Raw genomic sequence first — 21,786 nt, 5'->3', positions numbered from 1 at the left:
GTAACATTCTCTGGTACACACAGATTCAAATATACAAATTAGGAGAAGGATTAGGCCAGTTGGCCCATTAAGCTTGCTACACCATTTAATAAGGTCATGGATGATCTGACTGTAACTTCAATTCCTCATTCCAATCAACTCATGGAAACCTTTCACCACCGTAGCCTATCAAGTATCACCCTATAGAAACATAGAAACATAGAAAATAGGTGCAGGAGTAAGCCATTCGGCCCTTCGAGCCTGCACCGCCATTCAGTATGATCATGGCTGATCATCCAACTCAGAACCCTGTACTAGCCTCCCCTCCATACTCCCTGATCCCCGTAGCCACAAGGGCCATATCTAACTCCCTCTTAAATATAGCCAATGAACTGGCCTCAACTGTTTCCTGTGGCAGAGAATTCCACAGATTCAGCACTCTCTGTGTGAAGAAGTTTTTCCTAATCTCAGTCCTAAAAGGTCCTAAAAAAAATCGTCTCACCTCTATCATAGATGGACAACTCCTTATTTTTAATCAGTGGCCCATAGTTCTCGAATCTCCTACAAGAAAAACAGATCTACATCACATTCCTTCTAAATTCAAGAAGATACAACTCTGTAATGCACCCCAAACTCTCCACTGTAACAACCCATGAAAAAATCAATACTCTTGTTTGCAGCACTCCATGATATATTGCAGTCTCTCTGAAATTCTGTATATACCACATCCTCAGTCTAATACAGTTCATACATCTCAGATAAACCCTTGCAACTCAGGAACTATTTATGTAAAACTCCCTGATAAATCATGCATTCCGAACTATAACATTCTCTGATTTACCGTACACATCTTACTCTTAAATTCACACATTTTGCTTTGACATGACATAGCCATGCTTTGAGCAATATATACCCAAGACCCCTCTGTATAACACTTCGAACTGAATTTAGATGTACCTGTCCTGCTCTCATTTGAATCCTAGGTCCTGACGGTGTTCTCGATGTGTGGTTTATGCAAAGAAGACAAGGTTCTACTACTCTACTGTGGAAGGTACAGAGTAAAGTGTTCCAATTTCTTCCATATTATCTCACTAGCCCAACGATTCAGCACTCTGACATTAATCAGTTAAACTTTCATATTCTTTGCACTGTCAAGGCAGCCCTCTTTATAGATAATGGTGGGTAGGATTATTCTTTACAGCCCTGAAGTATGCATACTGCAGAACTTATCCCCAGAATTTTTGCCTGACAATTTTCCATTTGATTTGTTGATTCAATAGAATTAAGCTTCTCAGTGATTAAACATACTGTGTAGCGTCCACCTCACCTTGAAAAGTCAGAGGGTCCCTTTCTTGTTAGTTAATATTAGCAATATGGTTACAAATGATACTAAGCCATTGGATGGAGAAAAGAGTATGAGGTGCAAAGACTAGTCAACGGTATAATATCTGGTCATCAGTCCAAGCTGTGTGGAGAAGGAAGAGCACCATTCCAAGGGCTGATCATTAGTAGAAGTGATTTGTCCAAAAATTAGTCACCTTCCCAAGGATGCATCAACAGTACAGCCAAAGAACAAGGGTGAATGATCAGTTCAGAGGACAATCACCAGCTCAAGCTATGCAGAATTGATTATGGGACAGAAAATGCCATGATTACATTGTCAGCAGGGTTACTGATGCTTGTTTGGAAAAACTTGGCTTAAGCATTTTGCAAGCTGTTAGCTGCCTTCTTCCTTCATCAGGCTCTCCTTACAAAGGTGCTACTATATTATTTTATGTTCCCTTACACAATGGAATGAAACCATTAATCCCATTGAGTCTATAGTGGCTTTCAGAGCAATTCCATTCTCCCAGTAGTTTCCCTGTGACCTATTCTGTATCAAATGGGCATCAACTCCCACCCAACTACATTAAGGATAATTCACTGTAGTTAATTAACCTATCAACCAGCATGACTTTGAGATGTGGTAGGGAACTGAAGTACTGGGAAAAGTCCACATAGGGAGAATGTGCAAGCTACACAAAGACTGAAATAGTAGTCAGGGATCTGGATCACTGGAACTGTTGAGGCTGCACAACAGTGACACACTGTATAGCTGGTTTACTTCCTCTCTGAATTGATGATTGAAGGTCATTTCATTTTTCATTAATACCAGAATCACCTTAAGAGTTAAATAATAGCTTCTACTACAAATGTTGCCTCTTCCTATTTTTCACTGAATTATCCACTCGAGTTGTCTACCTTTGAATTGCAGACCTTCATGACCTGCTGGGTGAACTTTGACACTATGATCTAACAGGCACCTTTGCTGTTTCTATTTCTTCAACTACAGTTTCTTTATGACTAGTCTATACCACAGGTTGCACTGCTGATTGTAAGGGTTGCATATTTTGGGTCTCTCACACGTCTTTGATCTTTCTCTGCCTTTCACTGATAAATTATTATTATTCAATTCCTCAAGGTTCAATTCTAATTGAAGTTTCGAATGTTCTTTCTACTCTGACTCCAACTCTTAGAGGCTTTGCCATTAAGTTCCAAAATCTCTCTGTTGCAAACTTCGGTGGCCTTTTTTCTCAGTAATCATATAATGGTCCACTTTCTATGCTCTTCTTCTGATGCTCCAAAGACTTGATGCAACATACTCTTCCTTGATATTCTGTGCATTTCCCACTCACTCATTAGATCTCAGGACCTGACAAAAGTGTAACCTTATCCCTCGGCCTCTGCTCTTAAATCAGTGGGCTTTTAAATTTCAAAGGTGTTTCATCGTGTTTGGTAAAAACAGTTCTTTTTTTGCTTTGCTTAGGGTTCTGTCATAGACCCCTTGGCCTTTCACCGAGTCTCTCAATCAAAAAGCAATAATTTATTTTTTGGTGGGCGGGGTGGGAATTGGGTTTTGCAGCCTCTTGAACAACATCAAGCGAGAGGAATAATTCGCCAATACTCTGTGAGTGAAGGGGATGGAGAAGAAATGAGCAAGGTGACCACCGTTACCTGCTGTAACATCAGCCTGTCTGAGAACACTCGGCATGTGAATGTCACTGCTTACAACTCTGTTGGAGCTACTGAGCCGGCTAAACTCAATCTGGTTAAAGGTAAACACATCCATAACACATTCATCCAAGTGCCCTCACAGAGAACTGTCCCAGTGAACATTCTAATGCATCTTTCAATGCCCGAGCTTGGACATTTATATATATATATTTTTTGGAATGTAGGCATCGCTGGTGCCAAGAATGAGTCCATCCCTAAAAGTCTTTCAGAAATGATGCTGAGCCATGATCTTGAACAGTTGCCATCCTTCTAGTGAAGGTGCTCCATTGGCTGTGTTAGGTTTGGAGTTTGAGAATTCAGTGTGACTTGCAATAAAGGGCAGATACTGTACAGATAATGGTTTGCATCTTGAGGAGAACCTGCAGCTGGTCGTGCCCTCAATGCACCTGTAGCATTTATCGTTTCTGGTGACAGAGGATGTAGGTTAGCAAAATATTGTCAGATCAGCCAAGGCCTGCATTTTGTAGATGGGCTACACTGCAGCCATTCTGTGCCAATGGTGGTGGATATGAATATGTAGGTTCAAGGACAGAGAGTTAACTAAGAAGGCACCTTTTTTTGAATGGTACTGCAACTACACTAGATAAATAGAGAGTATTCTTTCATACACCCAACGATGCGTTACTTAGTGCAAAAGATCTAGCTTCTGTCTTGCACATGGTACCACCATACTTATTTGGCTGGATTACTTGTGTTCCCAGTCAGCAGTAACTCCCTGGATGTTGATGATGGAGCACTCAATAATGCCATTGACTATCAATAGTAGGTAGTTAAGACTCTCTCTTGTTGAAATTATTACTTCTTGGTTGCAGTGTAAACATTACTTGGCTACTTATCAGTCTATGCCTGAATGTTGCTTTGTTTAGCAAAGAACTACACGTTTTCATTGACCATTGTGCAATCATCAGCAAGTATCTCCACTTCTGACCTTTTGACAGTCTAAGGTCATTGAGGAGTAGGACCCTCAATGATGTCCTAATCAGGGATATTTGGCTCCAATAACCATAACCGTCTCCTTTTGTGCCAGGTACGATTCAAGCCACTGAAACATTGGACCTAGGATACCCTTTGACATCAGCATTATCAGGGCTGCTTGCTGCCACATTCAGTTCATTACTGGCTTGATGTCAAATGCAGTCACATTCACCTCTTCACTAGAACTCAACTCTCTTACCTATATTTGGTCTAAGGCCACGATGAGGTATGGACCTAGGTGGTCCTAGCAAATCCCAAATCAGGTAAGCACATTAGTAATGAGTAAGTGCCACTTGAAGCATTGGCAATGACACCTTCGATTACTTTGCTAATGACTAGGAGAACACTGCTTGGCAGCAAATAGCCAGATTTAATTTGTCCTGCTATACTCGTGCAGTTTTCCACACAGTCAGTAGCACCAGACTGATTACAGACACAGCAAGTTCAGGAATGCAAGCTTTCAGTCCTGTATCCAGTCAATTGTTTGGTCCCATAGCCATTGTTGTATCCAGTGCTTTCATCTATTTCTAAATATGGAGTGAACCAAATTGACAAAAGACTGATCTCAGGAGGAAGTCGAGTTGGATCATCCACTATGCGATTCTCACTGAATGTGACTGCAGGCACTTCAGCTTTGTCTTTCGCACTTGGATTCTTGGTGGTCTCATCCTTCAGTGGACTTTAAGAAGGGGAAGTTGAGGGAACACACACCCTCATCAAGGGGTGAGCAGTTTCAAGCTTACGGATGTCAACATCTCTGAAGATATATCCTGAGCCCAACAACTTGAAGCAATTACAAAGAACGCACAACAGCGGCTAAATCTCATTAAGAGTTTGAGAAGATTTGGTATGTCACCAAAGACTATCGCAAATGTATTTGGATGCACCATGGAGAGCATTCTAATTGGTTGCATTCTAACAGGATTGGGAAAAGCTGCAGCAAGTTACAAGCTCACCGAACTCCACCATAGGCACTAGCATCGTGGGGCTCTCTTCAAAAGGTGCTGCCTCAAAAAGGTCCACCCCTCATTAAGGACCTAATCACCCAGGACATGCTCTCTTCTTATTGCTAACATCAAGTAAGGGGCACAGGAACGTGAAGACACACACTGAACATTTTAAGAACAGCTTTTTCCCCACAGCCATGAAGTTCTTGAATTTACAATGAACCCAGGTACACTATCTCATTTCATTTTGCTGAACACCTACGCTCTGTCCGCCAGAGAAAGCAGGATCTCCCAGTGGCCACACATTTTAATTCCACATCCCATTCCCATTCTGACATGTCTATCCACGGCCTCCTCTACTGTAAAGATGAAGCCACACTCAGGTTGGAGGAACAACACCTTATATTCCGTCTGGGTAGCCTCCAACCTGATGGCATGAACATTGACTTCTCTAACTTCTGCTAATGCCCCACCTCCCCCTCGTACCCCATCCGTTATTTATTTATATACACACATTCTTTCTCTCACTCTCCTTTTACTCCCTCTGTCCCTCTGACTATATGCCTTGCCCATCCTCTGGGTTTTCCCCCCCTCCCCCCTTTCCTTCTCCCTGGGCCTCCTGTCCCATGATCCTCTCATATGCCTTTTGCCCAGCTCTTGGCTCCATCTCTCCCCCTCCTGTCTTCTCCTATCATCCTGGATCTCCCTCTCCCCCTCCCACTTTCAAATCTCTTACTAGCTTCAGTTAGTCCTGACAAAGGGTCTTGGCCCGAAACGTTGACTGTACCTCTTCCTAGAGATGCTGCCTGGCCTGCTGCGTTCACCAGCAACTTTGATGTGGGTTGCTTGAATTTCCAGCATCTGCAGAATTCCTCGTGTTTACACTATCTCATTATTTTTTCTTTTTTCCCTCTATTTTTGCACTACTTATTTAATTATACACACACACACACACACATATAGTTATAACATATATATATTGTTATACTGTAGTTATTTTATTATTTTTGGACATATTACAATGTGCTGCTGTTGCAAAACAACAAATTTCATGACATATGCCAGTGACATTAAGCCTGATTCTGATTTTGTTCATCAGCATTTGTATCAATCAGCAGGACTGCAGAAATATGATCTGATGCTTTGTTTATGGGATTGCTTTTGCTCTGCCAATTACAAATGTTTTTGCTGATTAGCATGTTGCTATGTTCTGCAACTTCACCAGTTTGACATCTTGTTCCTATTCACACAGTTGATTAGGAACTGGTCTAATAGCCTAGAAACCAAAAGTATGGCTCCAGAACCCTGAAATCAAATTCTACATGACAATCACGGACATTAAATCCAAATTAATAATCAGGAATTATAAAATAAATTGGTAATGATGTCAACAAAACAACTAATTATAAAAACAAATTGAATTTGTTTATGCCCTTCAGGGGTGGAAATCTGCCATCATCACCTGGTTTGGCTTCTGTGTGGTTCAGGATCCACTAACACAGTTGACTTTGAAATGGCCAAGCAAATTCCTCAACGGTTCAGAGAATGTATACAGTATACAACCTGAAATTCTTACTCTTCACAGACACGCACAAAACAGAAAAAAAAATCCCTAAGGAAGTGAATGACAGAAATGTCAGAACTCCGAAGTCTCCCCTGCCCCCTGCCCCCTGCCCCCACCCCTGCAATAACCTCTGGTGCCATCTTCATCATAGTACCATTATCACTATGTTGTAAAAAGAGTAAGACAGCCAAACTATCCAGCAAGTAACATAGACATTTGATTTGTAAATAGCAGAGTGACTTCTAGCCCAATTAATTTTGAAAAATCCTCATCAAAAACAGACATATTTGTGAAGCACCAGCATGATATTATTTTACTCATAGGACCATGATTTACAGACAGTGTGCTAGATCGTGGACACATATTATCCTACCAGCAAGTTAAACCCACCAGAGGTGCTAATAAACAGATGGAAGGGAGTAGCCATTGGCATTTACCCCAGGCTCCTTGTCTGTGCTTGGTTCCAAGGCATCAGGTCAAATACAGGCAAAGAAATCTTCTGATCTCCACCTACTGTCCTTCAGCTGATGAATAGTGTTCCTCTATGATGCATAACACCTGGAAGAAGGACAAAATGGTTGGATGCAGCACACTGACTTAAGCTGGACAAGCCCTGAAGGCCCTATCTTCTGAATTAAGTCTACGGGAGATAGTGAATGAGCCAACTCAAGGACTAAACCTACAGAATTGCCAGGACTTGGATGGACATTTCTGCAGCTTCGTTAGCCACAGGTCAGAATGCCAGAAAACTGAAGGATAGCTACTGTTGGCCTTTTGGCAAAAAAAAAGGATGATAAGGCTAAGCCTGGAAACTACAGGCCGGTTACATCGATGGTAAGAGAGTTGTTGGAAAAGATCACGAGAGACTAGATTTATATTTACTTGGGAAGACAGGGACCAGCCAGGAGTCATCATGGTTTTGTGCAGGATAGATCACATGCTGTGAACAGGCCAGCCTCAGAACAAATCCAGCAGCTCAAAGTCAGCGTCTGTGAGATACTATAGACCACAATAGGTCAATGGCAGACGCAATCTCAATGGCTCTCCACACGGCTTTAGACCACCTAGACAACACAAACACCTACACACAGGATGCTGTTCATCGACTATAGCTCAGCATTTAATACTATCATTCCCACAATCCTGATTGAGAAGTTGCAGTACCTGGGCCTCTGTACCTCCCTCTGCAATTGGATCCCTGACTTCCTAACCGGAAGACTACAATCTGTGCAGATTGGTGATAGCATCTTCTCCTCGCTGACGATCAACACTGGTGCACCTCAGGGGTGTGTGCTTAGCCCACTGCTCTACTCTGTATACACATGACTATGTGGTGAGACATAGCTCAAATACCATCTACAAATTTGCTGACGGTACAACCATTGTTCGTAGAATCTCAGGTGGTGATGAGAAGGCGTACAGGAGTGAGATATGCCAACTAGTGGAATAGTGCCGCAGCAACAACCTGGCACTCAACGTCAGTAAGACGAAAAAGCTGATTGTGGATTTCAGGAAGAGTAAGACGAAGGAACACGTACCAATCCACATAGAGGGATCAGAAATGGAGAGAGTGAGAAGCTTCAAGTTCCTGGGTGTCAAGATCTCTGAGGATCTAACCTGGTCCCAACATATTGATGTAGTTATAAAGAAGGCAAGACAGCAGCTATATTTATTTGGAGTTTGAAGAGAATTGGCATGTCAACAAATAAACTCAAAAACTTCGATAGTTGTATGGTGGAGTGCATTCTGAGAAGCTGCATCACTGTCTGGTATGGGGGGTGGGGGCTACTGCACAGGACCGAAAGAAGCTGCAGAGGGTTTTAAATCTAGACAGCTCCACCTTGGGCACTAGCCTACAAAGTACCCAGGGCTTCTTTAGGGAGCGATGTCTCAGAAAGGCAGCGTCCATTGTTAAGCTCCTCCAGCACCCAGGGCATGCCCTTTTCTCACTGTTACCATCAGGTAGGAGGTACAGAAGCCTGAAGGCACACACTCAGCAATTCAGGAACAGCTTCTTCCCCTCTGCCATCTGATTCCTAAATGGACATTGAAGCTTTGGACACTACCTCACTTTTTTTAATATACTGTATTTCTTTTTTGGCACATTTTTAAAAATCTATTAAATATACGTAATTGATTTACCTCTTTATTTATTATGTTTTTTAACTTATTTTTTTTTCTCTCTGTCTGCTAGATTATGTATTGCAATCAACTGTTGCTGCTAAGTTAACAAATTTCATGCCACATGCCGGTGATAATAAACCTGATTTCTGATTAGCAGCAGAAAACTATTTTACCATAATCTATAAATTCATAAACTGGCATCACTTGCACTTTACCTTATCATCAAGCTGAAGATCACCCCTAGTTCAATCAGGAGGGCAGAAAAATACATTGGAAGCAGCAATACGCTGCAAATATGCATTTACAGAACCACATAAATGCTTGATAGAAAACGTACCACACAAAAGACAGAAACAGATAATCATACATCCAGCTGATTAGATCAATGTTCTATAGTACTGCACCATCTAGTTGTGAATGATGGTGGACAATTCAACAGCTTATGACAAGGAGGAGGCTTCAAAGAAATCCCCATAATGACTAGGCACAGAATATAATTGACAAGGGCAAGATTGAAGTATTCGCAAACATACTCAGCCAGAAGCACCAATTGGAATCTACCTTGGCTTTCTTCAGAGATCCTCTCCATCACAGAAGTTAGTTTCCTGGCAAGATAACATCAAGAAATTACTAAGGGTGTTAGGTACAGCAAACACTATGGGACAAGAATATACCTCTGTTGTAAGATTGAAGACCTACACTCCAGAACCAGCTGTACCACTGGTCAAGCATCCAGTACAGTGAGAACACTGCTATCTTCCCAGGTGTGTCCAAAATTATACTCACAAAATGAAGGAAAATCAAATCTGGCTAATTACTGTCCAAATAAGTCATTAGCAAAGCACTTACTCACTACTAGCATACTCATTGATGTTGATTTAGAGTTTCACCAGTACTACAGTATTCTGCTCTAGACACATCTCTTTCTTTATCCAAACATGGATAAAGGGGCTGAATTCCAAGGGTGGTCTTCCCTTATCATCAAGACAGTCATTGGGAGTACTGAGGAGCCATGATAAAACCAAAATTAAAATTGTTTCAGTATTCACCAGGAAAAAGGACCATGGCAATTGTGGGGATGACTTACAGTGGACTGAAATGCTTGAGCATATAGATATTAAGAAAGAGGATGTGCCGGAAAACTCAAAAAGCATTAAGTTAGACAAGTCACCGGGACCGGATGAGATATATCCCAGGCTACTGTGGGAAGTTCGAGAGGAGATGGCTGAGCCTCTGGCGACAATTTTTGCTTCATCAATAGGGATGGGAGAAGTACTGGAGGATTGGAGGGTTGCAAATGTTGTCCCATTGTTCAAGAAAGGGAGTAGAGATAACCCAGGAAATTATAGATCAGTGAGTGTGACTTCAGTGCTGGGCAAGTTGTTGGAGAAGATCCTGAGAGGCAGAATTTATGAGCTTTTGGAGAGACATAATCTGAGTAGGGATAATCAGCATGGCTTTGTCAAGGGCAGGTTGTGCTTACGAATCTGATTGAATTCTTTGAGGATGATAAGCAGTGCTTAGCCAACTGCTCTACTCTCTATATACACATGACTGTGTGGCTAGGCATAGCTCAAATACATCTATAAATTTGCTGACGATACAACTGTTGTTGGTAGAATCTCATGTGGTGACGAGAGTATGTACAGGAGCGAGATGTGACTTCAAGATGGGTAAGATAGAGAAACACATACCAATCCTCATAGAGGGATTAGAAGTGAAGAGTGTGAGCAGTTTCAAGTTCCTGGGTGTCAAGATCTCTAAAGACCTAACCTGGTGCCAACATATCGATGCAGTTTTAAAGAAGGCAAGAGAGTGGCTATACTTCATTAGGAGTTTGAAGAGATTTGGCATGTCAACAAATACACTCAAAAACTTTTATAGATGTGCCGTGGAGAGCATTCTGACAGGATGCATCACTGTCTGGTATGGAGTGGGGGGGTGGGGTGCTACTGCACAGGACCGAAAGAAGCTGCAGAGGGTTGTAAATCTAGTCAGTTCCACCTTAGGCACTAGCCTACAAAGTACCCAAGACTTCTTCAGGGAGCGGTGTCTCAGAAAGGCAGCGACTATTATTAAAGACCTCCAGCACCCAGGGCATGCCCTTTTCTCACTGTTACCATCAGGAAGGAGATACAGAAGCCTGAAGGCACACACTCAGTGATTCAGGAACAGCTTCTTCCCCTCTGCCACCCGATTCCTAAATTTACATTGAACCCTTGGACACTACCTCACCTTTTTTTAACTATACAGTATTTCTGTATTTTGCACGATTTTTAATCTGTTCAATATACGTATATTGTAATTGATTTTTTTTTTGTTCTATATTATGTATTGCATTGAACTGCTACTAAGTTAACAAATTTCACGTCACACGCCGGTGATAATAAACCTGATTCTGATTCTGAAAACTCATTGATGAAGGTAGAGCAGTGGATGTAATGTATATGGATTTCAGTAAGGCATTTGATAAGGATCCCCATGGCAGGCTCATTCAGAAAGTAAGGATGTATGGGATACAAGGAGACCTTGCTTTGTGAATCCAGAATTGGCTTGCCCACAGAAGGCAAAGGGTGGCTGTAGATGGTTTGTATTCTACATGGAAGTTGGTGACCAGTTGTGTTCCACAGGGATTTGTTCTGGGACCCCTACGCTTTGTGATTTTTATAAATGACATAGATGAAGAAGTAGAAGCGTGGGTTAGTAAGTTTGCTGATGATACAAAAGTGCAGGGTGTTGTGGATGGTCTGCAGGGTTGTCAGAGGTTACAACGGGACATCGATAGGATACAGAATTGGACTGAGAAGTGGCAGATGGAGTTCAACCCAGATAAGTGTGAAGCTGTTCATTTCGGTAGGTTGACAGTGTTGCTAAGAGGGCGTATGGTGTATTGGCATTCATCAACCTTGGGATTGAGCTCAAGAGCCATGAGGCAATGCTACAGCTATATAAGATCTTGGTCAGACCCCACTTGGAGTACTGTGTTCAGTTCTGGTCATCTTACTACAGGAAGGATGTTGATACGATAGAAAGGGTGCAGAGGAGATCTACAAGGATGTTGCCTGGATTGGAGAGCATGCCTTATGGGAATAGGTTAAGTAACTTGTGCACAGCAATGCATGCACATAGATTACAAACTTCGACATGTACTTATACACACACACAAATGTTTCTAATGGAATTCAATGTGACCCTGTATGCCTGGTACCTCATTAAGGATGTTGGAAGATTTAAGTCAGTAAATAATCTAAAACAAAATGCTATAATTGGTTATGGAAACTATAAAACTGCTGGACTGTCACTAAAATCCATTTTATTCCTTAAAGGGAGGCAATCTGGTATCTTACTTGATCTGGCCTGTATGTGACTCTAGACCCACACCAAAAGTCTGTAAACCTACTAGTCCAAGGGGAGTTGGGTATAGGGATAAAAGGCTAGGCCTTGCCAGAAGCATCTACAATTTGGAAAGGATAAATGTAACAACCACAAGTAACTGCTTGGTTAAAGTATCAAAGGGTGAGCATTGAATTAAGAGCATTGAATTAGGAGGAGAGATCAAACTCATTCTTGGTGTTTGTTGTACATGTTATTCCACAGATCAGCCACCTGTATTGAATTTAACTACTCTCAAGTATAATGATGAGATTCAAGTGTGCTGGAAGGCACCATCCAAAAAAGTGCTCAACTTTGTGGTGGAATGGTGTAACCTGAACTTGCCAGAACATGGACCAGAATGGAAGAAAATACCGGCACTGAAGGAATGTATGGCTTTCAGAAGTGGTAGGTAGCCTCCTGACTGAATTTTTATGATGGCTGGAGAGGAAGGTTTGTTCATAGAATATGGTGGTGATTCAGAGATTACTAGACGAGTACTGTAACCCGAATTATCAAACAAAAGACCCAAATTCAAATTCCAAAAGTTTTTATATAAATATCGCAAAAAAAATGTAATTTAAAAAATAACTAGTAGAATCATATAGGATGGAAATTGAGCCCCTTCAGCCTACTTCATCCATACTGACTGTGACACCCATGTACACTAATCTCATTTAAGCCCGTATCCCTCTAAACCTTTCCTATCTAAGTACCTGTTCAAACATCCTATACAGTATCTACCACTTCCTCTGGCAGCTTATTCCAGATAACTACCATCCTCTCTGTGTAAAAACCTACCTGTTAGATCTCCCTTACACTTCTGTTTTGCCTTAAACCTTTACCCTCTATTTCTATACCCTCATGCACTTGGTAAAATACTCTGGCTATCTGTCCTATCCATGCCCCTTATAAATTCAAAAACCTTTGTAAGGACACACTATGCCTACTTCAGTCCAGGGAAAGCAGACTCAGTCTATCCAATTTCTCCTTATCACACCCTTTATTTCAAAGGACACCCTGGTGAATCTCTTCTGCGATCTCTCTATTGCTTAAACTTCTTCCTGTGGGGTTAAGACTGGGGGAACTGTACACAATAGTCTGACCATTGGTCTGACCAATGTACTTTAGAGCTACACCATGATATCCCAACTTCAATACTGCATACCTCAGCCGTTTTTCACTACTATACCTACAATGTTTTCATTTTCATGGACTAGGAACTTGCAGTAAAAGGTCCCTCTGTACATGATCGTTCCTAAGGTTGCTGCCATATGTTGAGAATTAGACTTCCCAGAGTGCATAATCTAACAATGTTCAGATTAATTACCATCTGCCATGGGTCCATCACACTTTCCAACTCATCTACATTCTGCTGCGTCCTAAGGTGAACTCCTTTACCAGACACAACTGCACGAATTTTCATATTGTTTACAAAGTCACTAATTAGACCACTTATTATTCTTATCCCAAGTTTCACATATATCGCTATCCTTGACCTCCTATCACCAAGCAAATCCTGGATCCAATTTGCCAACAAGCCTTGGATCCTTTGTGTCTTAACATTCTAGACCAACCTACCATGTGGGACCTTGTCAAAAGCCTTTCTGAAGTACACAAAAATCATGTCTACTGTGCTGCCTTCATCAATTTTCTTGTTACCTCCTCAAAAACCTCAATCAGATTTGTGAGACAAGATCTCCCCTACCATGTCAAAATCATGTTGTCTATTCCTAATCAGCCCATGTCTAAACATACTCTAAATCCTACCCGTCAGGATCTTTCCCAACAACTTTCCTACTGCGGGCTTATCCCTACCTTGCTTTTTGAACAAAAGGACAACATATTATCCTCCAGTAATCTGGTACAGACTATGACTAATGGAAATGCAACTTCCTCTGTCAGACTCCCAGCCATCTCCTGCTTTGTTTCTCTTCGCATCCCTGGATAGATCGCATCAGGTACTGGGCATTTATCTACCTAATGAATGCCTGTATTTACAACAGTTTCTCCTTCCTGATACAGATATACCTCCTATACCTAACAAAGTAGCCAATTTAAGTTCATTGCTGCTTTACCCCATCCACTTCAAGGTTTGATGAACTGTACTTTCAGAGATGCTCTTCTGCACATTACTGTTGCAATGCATGGTTACTTGAATTACTGACACCTTCCTGTTAGCTTGAACCAACCTGGCAATTCTCCTCTGACCTCTCTCATTAACAAGCCATTTTCACCCACAGAACCGCTGCTCACCAAATGTCTTTTTTAATTTCTTGCACTATTCTCTGAAGTCTCTAGAGACTGTTGAGTGTGAAAATACCAGGAGATCAGCAGTTTCTAAGATACTCAAATCAACCTGGCTGGCATCAACAATCATTCCATGGTCAAAATCACGCAGATCACACTTCTTCTCCATCCTGATGTTCGGTCTGAACAACTGATCTTCTTGACCATGTCTGCATACTTTTATGCATTGAGTTGCTGCCACATGATTGGTTGATTAGATATTTATATTAATGAGCAGAGGTACCTAACAAAGTGGCAGTGAATGTATATGCTTAGACTCTAAAGCCTCTACATCTTTCTCCCTGGTGAATACTGATAAGTATTCATTTATAATTTCCTCATATCCACTGGCTTCACACATGCATTATCCATTTAGTACCTTTTAGCTATCTAGGAGGTAGCTAGTATCTGCTTATACTTGTAAGAGGGTTTTAGGATTCTCCTTAAGTTTGCTTGCCAATGTCATTTAAGACCCCTTTTTGCCATGCTACTTTTTCTCCTACATTCTCTATAAATCTCAAAGGAATTGCTCAATACCAATTTCCGATATTTGACATATGCTTCATTATCAACTCAATATTGTTTGTTAGCAAAGGTCCCCAAACTTGCCATCTTTGCTTCTCACCTTACAGGGACAATGATGAGTCTAAGTTCTTATTAGGTCATTTTCAAATACCTCCCACTTATGAGATACTGTTTTCACCCATGGTTGCTGCTTCCAGATCCTAAACAAGAGAAAATCTGCAGATGCTGGAAATCAAAGCAATACATACAAAATGCTGGAGGAACTCAGCAGGCCAGACAGTATCTGTGGAAAAGAGTAAACAGTCGACCTTTCAGGCCAGGACCCTTCAGTCCTGATGCAGGTTCTCAGCTTGAAATGTCAACTGTTTACTCTTGATAGATGCTGCCTGGCCTGCTGACTTACTGCAGCATTTTGTGTGCATTATTTCTATAAGATCCTATCTTATTGAAATCTGACTCCCTTCCCCAATCCAGTTTAGGGTACTACCTCAACCATATATTTTCTCCTGACTACTTTTAACCTTACAGGACTACGGTCACTGTTTCAAAAAAAATCTCTACAGTCTCTTCTATTACTTACTCATCCTCACTCCCAAAGATTAGATGTAGTATAACCCCCTCCATTGTAGGATGTTGTACGTACTGCTTCAATGAAAGCTCTTCAATGCATGTTATGAATTCCACCTATCTGAGCACCTTCCACTAAGGCAATTCCTGACAATATTTGGAAAGATCAAATCTAACACTACTACATACAATCATAACTCCAGGAGATCTATGCTGATTGAAGGTGCTGCAGCTAGACATACTTCCTGCAAAGATAGTCAACAAGGGTACTGGACTTCTCCCTGATATCCCACCTATAATAGGAGGAGCATAATTCCAGGACTGTGGTAATAAATTCACAAAATTACTAGATTGGTGTAAGAACACATCTGTCCTTTAGGAGAGAAAATCTGCTGTTCGTAACTAGTCTGACCTATATGTGACTCATGAATATCTGAAAAAGCTTATAAAGCCAGGATCAATTAATTATGGGATATACAGTAAATGCTGGTGTTGCACATGATACTCACATGATGAAAAATAAACATTTAACTCATGCTGCAAGTCCCAATAGGAGAGTTTGGTTGGGTAATGTAGAGGGACGTTTACTGTGTAAATGAACTGTGGTGAACTTCACCTGTACGTACTTGAAGTGAGAATATAGAGATAAATTTGTACTGTAGAATCAGGTTTAATATCACCAGCATACGCTGTGAAATTTGTTGGTCTTTGTGGCAACAGTACAACGTAATACATAATAACAGAGAAAAGAGACATGAATTACAGTAAGTATATCATTTAAATATAAAGCAGTGAGGCAGTATTCGCGTCCATTCAGCAATTGGATGGCAGAGGGGAAGAAGATCCAATACAATCTGCAAATAAAATCATGATCTGTAACATTAGTGATATTTCTAGTATCACTGAGTATCTTGGCTATCAATGATAGCTGTGTTGAGTTTATGTATATCCACGTGCTGATTCATTCCTGATTTAGTTCTTAAGCAAGTAGAAGTAGTTGCAGACATCATGATGAGCTTGCTTTTTCCACAGGTGTTCTGCAGCCCTGGATTCCATACAACGTCTCAGTCTATACTCAAGATGAGAGTGGCCTGGGTGGACCAGTATCCAGAATAGTCTACAAGGAAGAAGGAGGTACTATAACACTATGTAACTGTTACTGTGTGTTAACAGAGGGAGCTGTTATTGTGTGTTATGTATTAGAACATAGAATAGTACAGCACAGCACAGGCCCTTCGGCCCACAATGTTGTGCCGACCCTTAAAGCCTGCCTCCCATATAAACCCCCACCTTAAATTCTTCCATATACCTGTCTCGTAGTCTCTTAAATTTCACTAGTGTATCTGCCTCCACTATTGACTCAGGCAATGCATTCCAGGCACCAACCACTCTCTGAGTAAAAAACCTTTGTCTAATATCCCCCTTGAACTTCCCACCCTTTACCTTAAAGCCATGTCCTCTTGTATTGAGCAGTGGTGCCCTGGGGAAGAGCCGCTTGCTGTCCACTCTACCTATTCCTCTTGATATCTTGTATACCTCTATCATGTCTCCTCTCATCCTCCTTCTCTCCAAAGAATTCCTTAATCTCTGATCATAATGCATACTCTCTAAACCAGGCAGCATCCTGGTAAACTTCCTCTGTACCCTTTCCTTTTTTTTTGTAATTTATTTTTTATTGAATTTCATCATCAAATATTTCCATAAGATGTATTTCAGGTACTGTACATATATAATTTATATAATCATATTTGTCACAAATCTCCACATAATATTTATCTGAGGTATACACTTACATAGAAAGGGGAGGAAAGAAAGAACAATCGAAAGAAGAAAACTACGTACAGAGGGGAATGATCTTTTTTTACAACATATTCATTGACTTGTGAAAATAAAATCAGGCCTATGAGGTGTTATGTAGTTAAACCATTTTTCCAGTATGAATAAAATTGTTCCAATTTATGATTAACAGATGCTGTTATACCAGCAGTACATTCATTAAATATTTATCTCTTTTCAACCATTCTTAAGGTATATACCCAAAATATATGGTCTTACTCTCTAAGGGTATTTCACATTTAAAGATGTCTTGTAGGGCATTATGTATCCCACTCCAATAGCCTTTGATAACAGGGCGTTCCCAGAAAATATGATAATAGTTTGCATTTTGATTTCCACAATTTCTCCAGCAAACGGGGGGTTACTATCATAATGGGATTTCTGAGAGGGTGTAATAAAATATCTTATCAAGTGTTTCCACTCGAACTCCCTCCATTTCTGTGAACTGGTATACTTCCATTGATACCTCCATATTATTGTCCAGTTTTCCCCAGATATTATTATCCCTCCTTCCTTCTCCCATTTTGTTTTAATGTATGAAGTCGAATGTGTTTTAAGATTTGACAAACCCTTATACATGCTTGAAATGATTTTACTAACGTTGTCTGAATTATATCCTTTTCTAAATAGCTCTATCAGACATGTACTTGCCTTGGTTACATTTTTAACCGTGCTATTAACATACTGTTGCATCTGTAAGTACCGGTAAAAGTCTTGTTTTTCTACTAAGTGTTTCTCTTTGAGCATTTCAAAACTGAACAGTGTTCCTTCTTTCATTATATTACAAATAGCTGTTATTCCTTTAGCTGTCCAGCCCTTAAATCTAGCATCCAGTCATATGCACACCATTTAAGAATTGCAATGTCTCTCTCTGGTTTATATTCTTTTATAATAGTTTTCCATATTTTAAGAGTCCATTTCACCCACGGGTTGTCAATATTATTTATGTAACACTGTAGGTTGTCATCAGCCAAAATTGCCTGTATGGGGATGGAAAGTATCCTCTCCTCAATGTTTTTCCACTGAGCGTCATATAATGGGTTATAACCACATAACTATATAACAATTACAGCACGGAAACAGGCCATCTCGGCCTTTCTAGTCCACGCCGAACTCTTTCTCTCACCTAGTCCCACCAACCTGCACTCAGCCCATAACCCTCCATTCCTTTCCTGTCCATATAGCTATCCAATTTAACTTCAAATGGCAACTTCAAAACTGCCTCAACCACTTCCGCTGGGTTGGACCAGCATATCACAGCTCTGAACTGTGCTGCAAAATAATAATCTCTAAGAGAAGGTAGGCCCCATCCCCCCTTTTCCTTGGTTAATTGCAAAGTTTTGAGACGAACCTTAGGCCTTTTACCTTGCCATATATATCTTGATAGCATCTTGTTCCATTCATTGAATTGATTTTGGTTAATCTCTATTGGTAAGGTCTGAAAGAGATAGTCTGGGCAGTATATTCATTTTAACAGATTCAATCCTTGAACTGAGACCAAGAAAAGGAATTAGGTTCCACCTTGTTATATCTTCCTTAATTTTTTTTATATATAGGCTGATAATTGCAATCTGATAATCTTGCCAAATCTTTTGCATAGTGATGCCCAAATATTTGAAAGACTCTGTTTGTCATGCCCAAGGATATCTACTTTCTATTTCTCTTGGTGAGCTACAATTATATGAAAGTAGTTGGGTTTTATCTATGTTGATCTTGTATCCTGATAATTGGCCATATTATTTGAAGGATTGCATCAATTTAGGTAAAGAGTCTGTTGATTGCCCTAGATAGATCAAAATGTCATCCGCTTAACAGGCCAATTTATGCTCTGTCCCTTGAATAGTAATTCCCCTGATATCTTCATTTTGTCTGATGTATTGAGCTAATGGTTCCAGATATAATGGGAAGAGTAGCGGTGACCATGCACATCCCTGTCTCGTGCCCCTTTCTAGGGTAAAACTATTAGATAAATATCCATTGATTTTAATCCTGGCAGTAGGATTGTCGTATAGTGCCTGTATAGTTTTAATAATTGTGTCATATAGACGAAATTTATGTAAAACTCTATAAAGAAAATTCCAATTAACTGAATCAAACGCCTTTTCAGTTTCCACACATATCACTATTGCTTCAATTTCATTTTTTAAAATATGATCCATAATGTGAAGTGTCCTTCGTATATTGTCTTGTGTTTGGTGTTGCTGTATGAAACCTGTCTGATCATTATGTATCAGTGTGGTAGAAACTCTTCTAATCGTTTGGCCATGATGGAGGTAAATATTCTATAATCCACATTAAGAACAGATATTGGTCTAAATGACCCACATTCCATTTTATCCTTGCCTTCTTTCGGTATAGCTGAGATTATCGCCTCCTTCCAGCTGGGTGGCATTTGCGCCTTTCTCAGGGCCCAGTTCAGTGTGGGGAGTAAAACAGGGATTAACTCACTTCTAAACTCTTTATACCACTCTGCCGTATATCCATCTGATCCTGGTGACTTGCTTAATTTAAGCCTACTAATTGCAGTTTTTAGTTCCGCTTCAGTTATGTCAGCAATCATCTTTTTATTTTGTTCTTTGCTTAAAGTGGATAACTCTAAAGAATTCAGGAAGGTGTCAATTTGGGTTAAGTTTCCTCCTGGAACTTTGGAATATAGAGTTTTATAAAACATTTCAAAAGCTTCATGAATTTCACTTAGCTTATTTTTTATCACTTTTGTTCTTGGATCCCTAATTCTATGGTTTGTATTTTCTGCTATTTTTTTTCCATTTTCCACGCCAGTATTTTCACAGATTTAAATCCACTTTCATAGTGTCTCTGTTTCAGAAACATTAATTTTTTTCTAATTTCTTGTGCAGCCAAACTATTAATTTCATTCCTAATTTTTTTAGTTTCCTCTCGTGTATCCCGTACCAAACTCAATTTGTTTTTTTTTCTAGTTCCTTCAGCTTATTTTGTAATTCCTCTAATGTTTTATACTTTATTTCTTTCTTATATGAAGATATCGCTATAATTTTCTCTCTTAAGACAGCCTTCAGAGTATCCCATAGAATGGGAGGTGAAACCTCTCCATTTTCATTGAATTCTAAGTAAAGACCAATTTCTTTTTTATTTTTTTCCTTAAAATAGGGATCATTGAATAGACTTGCATTTAGTTTCCAAATAGTATTCTTTGGTTGTAAGTCAAAATCAACAGATAAATATATAGGTGCATGGTCACTTACATCTATTGTTCCAATTCCACAGGTGATTATTTTGTCTATATTTTCCAAATGTTATGAAATGTCTATTCTTGTATATACGGAATGGGGGGCAGAATAATGAGTGTAATCCCTTCTGTCAGAGAAAAGGTCCCTCCATATATCAATTTGACCAACATCCTCAAAAAAAGTGTTAACTTTCTTAGGTAAGGACTTTGTTTCATAAGTTTTTCTATTGGAAGAGTCTAACTTTGGTTGTAATTGTAAATTTAAGTCTCCCCCACATATCAAGAGACTGTCTGTTTCCGTTCCCATAATATTAGTAATCTTCTGGAAGAAACTAATATCACTTCTTGGGGGTGCGTATATATTCAATAAAATAACTGGATTTCCATCTATATTCCCCCTTACCAGAATATATCTGCCCTCTTTATCTCCCATTTCAAATACTTTTTCAAAATTTAGCTTGCTTGAGATGAGAAGAGTAACTCCTCTCCTATGTCCTGATTTATATGAGGAGAAAAACAAATTAGTGAAACCCATTCTCTTTAATTTTCCATGCTTATTATCACTTAAGTGAGTTTCCTGTAAATAGACTACATGGGCTTGTTCTTTTTTCATTTTTGACAGAATTTTACTGCACTTGACTGGATTCAACAGCCCATTGACATTAAAATAAATGAATTTTACTTTGTCCTTAGCCATGTGTGTTTATCTGTTAGTATATCATTGAAATTTGCAGAATATAATTTAATCGATCTACTCCCCGAACAAATAAGAGCCAAGAAACGTGAATAATTTTAAAAAAAGGTAACAAAGGTGTGATTCCAAGGCTGGGGTCTCTAGATGACCCTGGGTTGAGCTGGAAGAAACGTCTAGAAGTGGGGGATAGCCCCTCCTACCTGTGGGTTGAGGGCCCCCGTTGCAGTACCCATAAAAGTAAGATAAAAAAAATCTATGTCCATTACACAGAAATGATTTCCCTGTGTATTCCTCCCATGTATATATTCTCATTTAGGTGGGGAAAAAGGAATGAATGAATGAATTTTTAAAAAATTGAGTAATATAAAATCCATATTATAATACTGTATGTATTTCTCGATATAGGTATGTCACTGTCTATTTTTGCTTCCATTTAGTTTCTCAACACTTTTAAAGTTAGCCAAACCTTATGGCTCTTCTGGAGGAGGTGAGGGCTGCCCTCGGAGAACTCACAGAGTCTTCCTAATATCCTTCTCTCATCCTGTTCCCGTCCCCTGCTTTCTAGGTTCTCTTACTATTTCCCTAGCAGATCGGGATAACTTCTCAGTCAGACTTTCCCTTGGTTTGACCACGCTAATGGGCAGTCCTCTGT

The 21,786-nt window shown here is 40.0% G+C and overlaps 1 protein-coding gene across 2 annotated transcripts in view; it reads left to right on the top strand.

Annotated features, from left to right (window-relative positions):
- The window catches only part of LOC134339327 (interleukin-12 receptor subunit beta-2-like), a 68,500-nt gene that overhangs the window by 22,124 nt on the left and 24,590 nt on the right, over nucleotides 1-21,786 (top strand). For both annotated transcript variants that reach the window (XM_063035732.1, XM_063035733.1), the window contains 4 exons: nucleotides 963-1,030; nucleotides 2,882-3,074; nucleotides 12,241-12,423; nucleotides 16,429-16,530. In XM_063035732.1, coding sequence (XP_062891802.1) covers nucleotides 963-1,030; nucleotides 2,882-3,074; nucleotides 12,241-12,423; nucleotides 16,429-16,530 — 546 coding nt within the window. The remainder of the gene's footprint in view (nucleotides 1-962; nucleotides 1,031-2,881; nucleotides 3,075-12,240; nucleotides 12,424-16,428; nucleotides 16,531-21,786) is intronic.

The sequence above is a fragment of the Mobula hypostoma genome, chromosome 29 (assembly GCF_963921235.1).
Source record: "Mobula hypostoma chromosome 29, sMobHyp1.1, whole genome shotgun sequence".
Taxonomy (NCBI): domain Eukaryota; kingdom Metazoa; phylum Chordata; class Chondrichthyes; order Myliobatiformes; family Myliobatidae; genus Mobula; species Mobula hypostoma.
The sequence above is the reverse complement of the archived record's forward strand: the minus strand, read 5'-3'. Positions and strand labels throughout refer to the sequence as shown.